Raw genomic sequence first — 10,467 nt, 5'->3', positions numbered from 1 at the left:
CAACACAGGGCGTAAGGCCGGAGGGGGAGGGGACGCACCCAGGACGGGACGCCAGTCCATTGCAAGGCACCCCAAGCGGGACTCGAACCCCAGAACCACCAGAGAGCAGGACCCGACCGAACCCGCTGCGCCACCGCATCCCCCTCAGTTCCCTCTATTCAGTACAAATGAGTCCATTTGTGACACTCGACTGAAATCTAATTCACACTGCAGCATCAACACGTTTTGTTAGGATTCATGACGGTGGTGTTAACTGTAGTGTGTATGACCAACAGTGCTTTTCTTTACTTTTTAAAAGTGAAAAGTCACTGTAGTGTGTGTTTTTTTGATAAAAATCTTTTTTTTGACAAGTATTTAGTATGTTTTGATGAATCAAGCTAACATATTAATTGAAATCACGTGCGAAAGCTTGACCTGATTCATGAAGAGACTGCGTTGCCTTGGCTTGTCCAGCGCCCCGCTCAAGCTCTCCCCGCGCTTCTCCGTCGGGAGAAGGACGCGATCCTTCCAAGTACGGCAACGTTAGTTGAAAAGCACGCCTTTCCCAGCACACTTTAAACGAGTAGCTGCATTAGAATTGGAATAAAACGGAAAGACGGAGTTGAGGACGGACCTCTGGCCCGTTTCGCGTGGGGTTCGGATAACAAACTTCTCCGGCAAGAAGCCGACGCTCAGAGCCAAGCGAGCAGCGGACCCCTGTTCGTCAAACTGACAGACAGTGAAAGGACGAGTAAAATAACTGTAAAAATAAAGAAAGAAATTGCTGTGGAATTTAGAAGGTCATTTCTAAACAAAACACGGGTCGGAGGTTATAGCCGCATGCGTCGTGCCTTTATTGTTACCCTGAAACACGGCAGTGACAAATACAAACTCTTACGTGACCGTAGAAAATTGGATGAGGAGCCGAAAAAAAGGTCTCCGACAGGTGCTTTCGTACGTCTTCGTGTGAGGCGAGTCCCCCGTAACGTACGCCGTGCATCTCATACGCACGGCTTTATCTCACATTTCAACGAATGGTGCGGCGGTTGCGCGCGAACAGGCCGTTTCCTTCACACGGTCCGATTGTCGTCACGCCACGTTCTCCGATGATCGGTGACTGAGCTTCGGAAGGAAAGACCAGAGACTGCCGTCCATGGGGAGGCTTTAGGCTGCAGAACTTTTGTTACCGCCACGCTGTGTGCTTCCACCAAGCGGTTCATGCGCTACAACGGAAGGTCTCGCAGTCGTTTAAAGGTCAAGGAGGTCGCAACGTCTCTACATGGTTGTGCCCCGGATGGTTTATACGTGACGCGCTGTTAGAAGTGCAATACTAACCCTTGACTAAACCGCTGATACTGACTAAAGGTCACAGAGAAATGACACCAAACAGCCACACTTTGTGGTTCTGGTCAACACCGGTAGTGAGGAACTACTCAGTGTTGTGAGTAAAGAGCCACGGTGACATTTATAACAGCAGCTGTGTTATTTAAATAGTGACAAAGGTGGAACAAGTGTCACCTTCCCACACGTTCAGGTACTTAGCGTAGGTTCCACTGATTTTCTTTGAAAAAATGTTTAAAAATCTCAAGATGTTGAAGCTACCGCTGTTTTCTAGGAGCCTCGATCATGTGGCCCTACAAGGCGACGTGAGGAAGCCTTACTGCTCTATGAAACGTGACAGATTTGTGCCGTTCTCACATTTAAGGGTGTAATTCTGTACGAGGCTCCAACATTAATTTCAGCAAAAGAGCGTCAAAGTGTCACGAATCTTGATTTAAGGAAACTGGATTGGGCCACATTGGACAGAAATTTGTAGATAATACCAGAACATAAGAGTTGGTCAACATCTATGTCTATTTGCATCTTGCTGATCTCTGTGCTTTGATTGGCACATTACATGGTTCCCATCTCGAAATGGTCCCACAGAAAAGTATTTCATTTTCCAAAATGAAACTCTGAACTTTTAAAAAAAATCAGTTTTTCTACATGCGCAGGTGGATCAGTTATCCTCTTAGTTGTCTAAATTAGAACTGAAAAAAACAACGTGCATCACATGTGACCCAGTGGAACGTAAATCTGTGAAACTAGAGCTCGGTGTGTCTCAGAGGAGGTCGCGCTCTGTGCCCGTCCATTCCGCTTTCGACACAGCCACCTGTCCCGTTCGTTCTTGGTCTTGCCCTCCATTCTTCATCGGTCCCTTTCATTGGCTCCTTCTCACCGAGCGTCTCCATCCATTCCGACGACGTGATGCATAGGTGGCTGCATAGCTTCTTTCAGCAGGGGTGTCACAAATGGACTTTTCCAAGCACCTTCATCAAGCAGTGTGAAGCACTTCTGGTGCTGCTGTAGATCCACATGGAAGAAGAAACTGGGTTCAGGTGTGTCTCCCAGCCCTGGTCTCGACCAGAATGTCCTCCCTCATCCTGATGCCTGCTGGTCCTCAGACACGCACGCCAGCGGGTCGGGCCGGATCAAGTACCTGAAGTGCAAGGTAAAGGACCGTGATCGGGAGCATCGCCCGTGGAGAACAGTTCTCTCGGTCCGTCTGCGGGTACCTACACGATATCGTTGAGCTCCAGCCTCGTGTCCGGAGGGGGGTTGATCAAGACGTAGGACACGGTGTTCTGGTGGTCACTCATCTCATCTGAAAGACAGAAAGAAAGTTCTCCAGGGCACATATCCAGTACACAGTCTTCTGCAGTCACACAGAGTTTTCCATACCTTGCAAAATGACCGAAAGCACCGCGGTTACCGTGGTACTGAAAGCGAGCCAAAGTTTACAGGGCTGCATGTGAGAAAAACACCGGCCCGTAGCGCCCCTAGGTTATTCCTGACTGAAAAGCACCAGGTTATTTTTTTTACCGTCTGCACAACTGAGAGATGTACTGTATCGACCCAAAACAGCATTGGAGTCATTTATTGCTCTCGTCTTCCCTGTACCCTCCTTCGTAGCCCACTTACAGTGCCAGGCCAAGTCGAAGAGGAAGACGCTCTGACAGTTACTCACGGGGTCTGGATGATTTGGAGCCCACAACTTCCTCGATCCCATTCCGTCCCATTTCAGTAACGGTTGCCGTGCCAACACACAGACCCCCCCCCCCCCAGCTGCCACGCTAAGACACCGGAACACGCTTTCCGTCTACATCTGCTCCACCGGCCTCTGAGCGAGCCGATGATACAGGGACACAGCACACTAGGAACACTAGAGTTGTACCTAGAAGGTTCCAGGTGTGGATTAAATCTAACGCTCAAGTGAAATCAATGTAACGTGGTGTTTGAGATGAAATCCTCAGAGCTCAAGACGTTCAACTACAGATGTGTCGACCGTATGATGATGCTACGTCATGCGGTCCCAGAACAACTCTGAAGGTGTAAACTGACATGATAAACCCCAAGCCTGCGGCAGGACGTTCTCCTCCGGACCCGGTCTCCAAGCGTCCTCTCGATGTCAGCACGGTTGAAAGGATGTTCCCAGAATTGCACTCAATGGTTTCTGCTCACCGAGCTCCTTCCCAACCCGACTGTCCTCTCAAAGCCGTCCCGCGGCTCCGTTAGCGTACGACCGAACCTTATACGTCACGTCCGCGTTTTGTCATCTGCTGCACCTGAGTCACGAACGCAGCACCAGCGACGGGTTCCGCTTCTGCCACCGCGGTCACACAGGTCTCGTTCTCTGTGTCTCGGGCCACAAAACGCTTCTCCTTCGAAGCCCTCAAAGAATTACCTTACAAATATCCTAAGTTTAGCCGGTTCGTGACATCGTTCGCTGTTAAACTGGCTACGTCCCCTAGAGCCCGCAGGGACGGCGAAACGCGCACGTGAAGAAAGGAGGGCAGGAAAGAAAGAAGGGATCAGGACAGCAGATTCAGTTGCACGTTTTCAAATTCATACTTGGGGTGGAAAAAATAAGGGAGGGAATATTTTCAATCCAGTCTCTGAACGTCAAGTAGCCAAGAGGAAGTAAGGCCACTTTGCCTTCAGCTTGGTGTGGGTGTGTGTGGGTGTGTGTGCGTGTGTGTGCGCGTGCGTATACTGTACCATCTGTCTATGCACTTGTGATCTGAATGTTTCCGGCTCAAATGCCACTCTCCAATAATACCAAACTACCCTGTACTACATACCTTGATTACCCCAGTAAAACAGGTGCCTGTATAAATGTGTCAAATATTATATTCTGCTCTCGATAAAGATGTGTGTGAAGCCATGCGTTAATAAGACTGTTATGCAGTAATGTAAGTTTATGATGCTTATATGTTATTTTACGCTACTGAATACCGCTGTGGGGGGGCGCGGTGGCGCAGTGGGTTGGACCGGGTCCTGCTCTCCAGGGGGTCTGGGGTTCGAGTCCCGCTTGGGGTGCCTTGCGATGGACTGGCGTCCCGTCCTGGGTGTGTCCCCTTCCCCCTCCGGCCTTACGCCCTGTGTTGCCGGGTAGGCTCCGGTTCCCCGCGACCCCGTATGGGACGAGCGGTTCTGAAAATGTGTGTGTGTGTGTGTGTGTGTGTGTGTGTGTGTGTGTGTGAGAATACCGCTGTGTTAAATCTCTCGTGTGTTTGTAGCGCACGAGGTGAAGTGTCGGGAGGGATGACAGGTGGAGGCACAGGGAGGTGACAGATAGGGGTCGCGCGTCTCGGCGAGGCCGCAGGCGCACGTGGAGCCGAACATTTTCACGCTCCCCTGCCCGGCAAAGTGGCACGGCTCACCGGTAACATAATTTTCCACCGCTGGTGACGCTGCTTAAGGTCCCTCGGGAAACATTTGAAGAAGGAACGTAAAAGCGCACGAGGGCAGTATGAACTTCCAGATGAGGATGCTGCGGATCACGGACGCACTGCTACAGCGAACAGCTCGCAGAACTAGGCACTGCGGGAGAAGGGCTTCGTCGCCCGGCTCACCGTAGCCCAGGGTGGGAAGGCCCAGGTGCTCCATACGGCTCCTGACGAGTTCGAAGAGCTCCTGCCTCTCGGAGCAGCGGTACACGGTGGACCGCTGCTCCTCGGAGCGATCGCCGGGTCCGCCGCTCTTGCTGACCACGCGCTGCACGCGCTGCACGCTTCTCTTTCCCAGCAACGGGGTCTGGGACTGGTCACCGGCTGCACGGCTCCTGCGCTCCACCGTCTCCCTCCGTGGCTCCCGTCCGTCCTTTGGACCTTCTCGGTCCACCAGGGCGAAGCACAGCGGGGACTGCGGTAAAAGGCAAAAGGTGATGCGTTCCTTTATTTCTTTTATACCGTACGTATTGATAAGCGGCAACGATGCAAATGTCAGGAAACTGAAATGTATGTTGAAACTACTGTGATGTCTTACCTGCTTGCAAGCATCCTCACAATGAGGGTGAACACAGTATGGAACCCAGTAATATGTTTGTATTATAATAATAATAATATTAAAGGAGTGGGAAGCTGATGGTATTTAGATTAAGTACAGTTTAACTGCATCAGTACCTGCTGCTGGTGTAACAGGTAACACACCTTACACTTCAGTTTAGCTCAATTCCATGACTCATTTTTTCATACAAACAGTTGGCATAAACGAGAAACATTGCATTTCTATTTCAGTCCTGACCTGTTCAAAAGAACCATGAATGTGTTCTGTGACCAGTAACATGTGCAGCTCTTAGAAATTTCACTGTTACACAGTATATTACAAAGGCCCGATAAAGAACTATAAAAAAAATGCTTATTTCTTTTTTACAGTTTAATTGATGTGTTAATCCGTGATAAAGCAAGATTAAAAAAATAAGAAAAATATATTTCACGTTTCAAAAAAATGTAACAGCAGTTCTATCGTTACACAATTAACACATTACTTTTTCACAGTGAACAATTAATAATTTGTCATTTCAACTACGGTTGATAGTTTTGTTGCCTATGTCTGAAAAGTAATGTATATAGGGGTTTTAAAATAATTTCCAATATTACACACACACATCGTCTGAACCGCTTGTCCCATACGGGGTCGCGGGGAACCGGAGCCTAACGTGGCAACCCAGGGAGTAAGGCCGGAGGGGGAGGGGACGCACCCAGGACGGGACGCCAGTCCGTAGCAAGGCACCCCAAGCGGGACTCGAACCCCAGACCCACCAGAGAGCAGGACCCGGTCCAACCCACCGCACCACCGCGCCCCCGATTTCCAATATTAACAAAAACATTTTCCTCAATATATGCTGGTACAACTTTAGATACCCTGCTCAGGAATATAGGAATTATATCCAAGGTGGTATGCTATTTGATTTCAATATATTTTAATTATCTAATTTTTGAAGACAATACCCTCGTGTCTTGTGATCCTTGTTCTTGTGAATCATGAACCCAATTTACAGTTGAAGCAGCGTCTTATTTACTCGACACGTAACCAATATTGTGACACGAGCGACAATATGCTGCCGAGGGAATCGTCAACGGATATGAAAGTGTGACGCACGCGCATCTAACCTCAGAGGTGGAGAAAACGTGCGACTCGGTCCGGTAGATGCCGATGGGGATTTCAGCGGACGATGAGCACATCTTCTGGAACAGCCGTCCGTACGTCCTGATCCACAGGTCCTCCTCGGTCACTTTCATCTGCACGGAGAGACGCGGCGGTTGAAACGCAGCCGTCGATCGTCCAAAGGTGCCCCATCGTGGAGGGTGCGCTGTCCGACTTACCGCACACAGAAAGCCAGACCCAGGGGTGGTGTCCAAACCCAGCAGCAATCTTTCAATGGGAATAATGTAGTCCTTCACAAATGACTGTGTGGGAGGAAGGATGTTCACAACACACGGGCAAAAGTTAAAAGTGTGAAGGCGCGGTCAAGAGCGAGCTGAGCCATTGGCTCGGGGCGAAGGCCCGAGCGCGCGCACCTGGTACAGGAGTGTGTCGAGCATGCTGATGCTGAAGACCCGGCCAGCGGCGAACGGGAGGCGGAACATGAAGGCCAAGTTGGAACCCTTGTCTCGCTCCTCCTGCAGAGAACACAAGCAGAACAAGCCAACAAGCTCAGCCAACCAAGAGCAGATCACCCGCGTGGTTTGTGGAGTGAACCCCAACGAGCGCTCCGTGTTTTGCGCTTCGGTCCACAGCGCTTTACCTTCTCCAGTTTAGACAGAGCCAGCGAGTAGCAATCCTTGGCTTGGAACTGCATGAACTTCATGTTGGAGGGATGGGTAAGCTCGGTGATGATGCTGAGGCTGGGGAACAGCCTGCAGAGCGACAACAGCGTTCGTTTTAGGTTCTTCGCTTCCCCGACTCCACCATCCCCAGTAAAGCAGGCGAACGAAGCCAGTACGGGTATCCCTCACCTGAACATGGTCTGTACGTTTACGATCGTTTTAGCATCTGCCATGTAGTCTTCTTCTGCACTCATGGTGCTCTCCTTGTCCACCACAACCAGGTTGTCTGCATAGATGATCCCACACTGCAGTAGGTTGTCCAGGCTGTCAGATAACATACAGACTAATGGGAAATTACAGACACCCCTTGACTTACGCAACCAGACCGTTCTTCAACCCCTTACGTAAGTCAAAATTTACGTATCTCGGATTCCCCTCCTCCCCCACCGTTCAACATAGGCTAGCCTACCAGAGGCATTTGCATCTAGCAAAGACGGGTAGAAAAAAATGACACAATACAATTCTCTAGTAAATGTCAGACATATAAGGTGTCTGTCATATTATTATTGTTCTTTTCATGCTAGCTGTTCCTTTCACTGCTCCTTTGTACGTGCAGCATCCTTCACTATCGGTTTTATAGTCGATACCTGGTTCCCGCGCTATAGACCATGAACTTTGTCCACCTTCGCACTTCCTTATTGTTTTCAATTTCATCTCCAAATCAATTGCTGTACACTTGGAGACGCTTCTCGTTTTCCTTCAAGTGCACGTTTACCACCAGGCGTTGTGAATAATGAAAAGGGTAGAACATGTGTGAAAAAAGCACTACACTAAGGAGAAGAGGTACGCTCACGGCTCAGAACACGAGAACTGGGAAGATGCGGCTTCCTGCCTCGTCCGGCTACGCCGACTTGCGCTTAACGTATCTCAGATGTTTTGCGTAAAATAAAAGCGCTATCCGTAAATAATGTGTATGGCGGGAATTTTTTACGTAGATCCCGATTTACGTAAGGAGAGAGGTGTCTGTAATTGATCCTTCGCTCAATGTCATCCATTCGGTCTAAACAATCGCCTTCCTTGAAGTACAAAGTATGTCCAACGAACAAATATCTCTTGCCTCTTGCAGTTAACCGGTCAAGACCCATTTTACCTACTGGATGAAATACGATTTCGTACAATTTATGCTCCTCAAGCCAAATGCCATCAAGTCCGATTCGAGTCACAGCGACAACTCGCATGGGTTCCACGGCGAGGGAGGGAACGTGAAGAGAACATGCAAACTCCGCACACCCTGAACCGGAGACGAACCCCACGCGTTACCCGCTGCGCCACCATGCCCCTCCAGTAAGACACAAGCACATGCCATTCATTTCTAGATAATATTTACAGAAGTAAAATAAATGTTCACTTGTCAATGGCTCCAGTCATGAAGTAAACCATTGGGAAACAACAGATTGCCTCCAGGAAGTGACTGTCTGGCCTGTTAGGAAAAGGAAAATAAAATATGTATTATTCTATTGTCATATTATTAGTATTAGTTTCACCTTCAGTTACAGTCTGCAGTCATTTTATTGCCACCATTGATACCTCCTTAACCAACCTTCAGCTTTTGCTTTTAAAATGCAAAAAAAAATATTAAAAATTTAAATTTTTAATAAAAAAAACTTTCAAAATTACTAAAAAAAAAAAAAAAAAAAAATCACCCAGCTGTATAAATGGGAAAATAATTGTAAGAAGCTTAACATTGTACGTTGCTTTGGAGAAAAGTGTCAGCTAAATGAATAAATGTAAATTGCTTAAAATTACTTAATCTGTAAGGGAGTCAGGAAAACTGATTTTGGGATCCTACGCGACTGCCTGTAGTTTAATTTCAGTGAAGAGTTACAGAAGAGGGTACGTTTTTCAGCTGCCAAAAGCCCCCCTAACAAGAGCTCCGCTCCACTGGGGAGGACAGTTTACACCTGAGAAACAAACCCCAGCTGTACCACGTTCTCTCTATTTCTTTACCATGATCTAGCAGGGCTTAATAAAAGTGTGTGAAATATTACATCTCTCCCTGACTGCTGCATTTCTGTTCCTCTTACTCTGATATACTTAGAACACACTTTGAATCCCGACACGATGACGATGACCCTCGCAAACGTGTGCGCTGCCTCTCAGAGCAGCGGGAACATTTTAGTCGGACGCAAGCCGATTCCAATAATACAAAACATTATTTTCCCTCCGAACGCAACGGAACCAGGATTTACTTTGCCGTTTCTTAGCAACAGGGGTGGACACTTACGCAACGCAACCAGCCGCCCATTTTCACTTGCAATTCAAGAAGAGTTTTACAGTTGTTCTTTATTGGACATTAGTTTCTATGTTGTGCCGACCGGTGGTCAGAATCCCCACAGTAAATCAATAATGTTCATCCCACGGTGTAACAATTGACAACAGGGCAAAAACTTTTTATAGCCGCTGCGACTGTTTGCAGGAGTTTGTTAGAGACCCGCTCTGCTCATTTTCACTGTTGAACAAGGCTGCTGAATAAATGTGAATTCCGCATTGCCTTTTATGCAGTATCCTACTTGAGCACTGAACACGGCAGGATCACGGCCTCCGCGTTCTGCCGTACGGGAAACCGTGGCTCGACGATGGAGCAGCAGCAGAGCGACGGCGCTCACGCGCACTCTTACGGGTAGTCGAGCAGCAGTACGATGGGCTTCAGCTCCTTCCTGGGACGGTAATAGGCACGCAGAGGGACGATGAAGTTGTACAAGCCGTTCCCTGCGGTCTCCGCAGACACAATGATCAGCTTGTTCTTGAATCCATATGCTTTGGCATCTTCGAAGCTGTTGTGCCTGCAGCCCTGGGATTGAAGAGCGCCACGAACGAAAAAAACGGTGAGAATCTGTCCGCCGCAACACGCCGAAACGCAACGTCTCACTCGGTTGCCCTGAGAAACGAAGTCATGCGAAATGACACTATTCGAAAGACGCTTCGAATGACACGCCGCTTGGGAACCGCGGCTCGGGGTTCAGCTTTATGACGTTCTGACACAGCAGCGGCCATCAAAACGGAAAGTACGACCAGGCGTCGGTTAAACTGTTTTCCGGGACGTAAGATGAATTACCAGCAAGGTAAGTGAATAAACGATTGTTTCATCATGAGTCTGTCCCAACTAATATGAATTTGAAAAGAAAGTGGTTTGTACATGCAGAGGATCAGTAGTTCACCTGCATACCAATCAACACACGGCAATAACTACACGCACATCATCTGATCCGCTTGTCCCAAGTGGGGGTCACGGTGAACCGGAGCCTAACCTGGCAACACGGGGCGAAGGGCCGGAGGGGGAGGGGACACACCCAGGACAGAACGCCAGTCCACCGCAAGGCACCCCAAGCGGGACTCG

The 10,467-nt window shown here is 48.8% G+C and overlaps 1 protein-coding gene across 2 annotated transcripts in view; it reads right to left on the bottom strand.

Moving 5' to 3' along the window:
• Positions 1-82: 82 nt before the first annotated feature.
• The window catches only part of LOC108920175 (potassium channel subfamily T member 1-like), a 28,052-nt gene continuing 17,667 nt past the window's right edge, over positions 83-10,467 (bottom strand). Inside the window, exons 21-30 of one of the 2 annotated variants that reach the window (XM_018728736.2) lie at positions 9,749-9,921; positions 8,479-8,550; positions 7,260-7,394; positions 7,049-7,160; positions 6,822-6,923; positions 6,627-6,710; positions 6,414-6,542; positions 4,875-5,163; positions 2,539-2,623; positions 83-2,458 (exon numbers count right to left, since the gene is read on the bottom strand). In XM_018728736.2, coding sequence (XP_018584252.2) covers positions 2,398-2,458; positions 2,539-2,623; positions 4,875-5,163; positions 6,414-6,542; positions 6,627-6,710; positions 6,822-6,923; positions 7,049-7,160; positions 7,260-7,394; positions 8,479-8,550; positions 9,749-9,921 — 1,242 coding nt within the window. In that variant the 3' untranslated portion in view covers positions 83-2,397. The remainder of the gene's footprint in view (positions 2,459-2,538; positions 2,624-4,874; positions 5,164-6,413; positions 6,543-6,626; positions 6,711-6,821; positions 6,924-7,048; positions 7,161-7,259; positions 7,395-8,478; positions 8,551-9,748; positions 9,922-10,467) is intronic. The other variant, XM_018728737.2, reaches the window with a different exon arrangement.

The sequence above is a fragment of the Scleropages formosus genome, chromosome 21 (genome assembly GCF_900964775.1).
Source record: "Scleropages formosus chromosome 21, fSclFor1.1, whole genome shotgun sequence".
Taxonomy (NCBI): domain Eukaryota; kingdom Metazoa; phylum Chordata; class Actinopteri; order Osteoglossiformes; family Osteoglossidae; genus Scleropages; species Scleropages formosus.
Note: the sequence above shows the minus strand (reverse complement) of the source record. Positions and strands in the feature narration are given on the sequence as shown.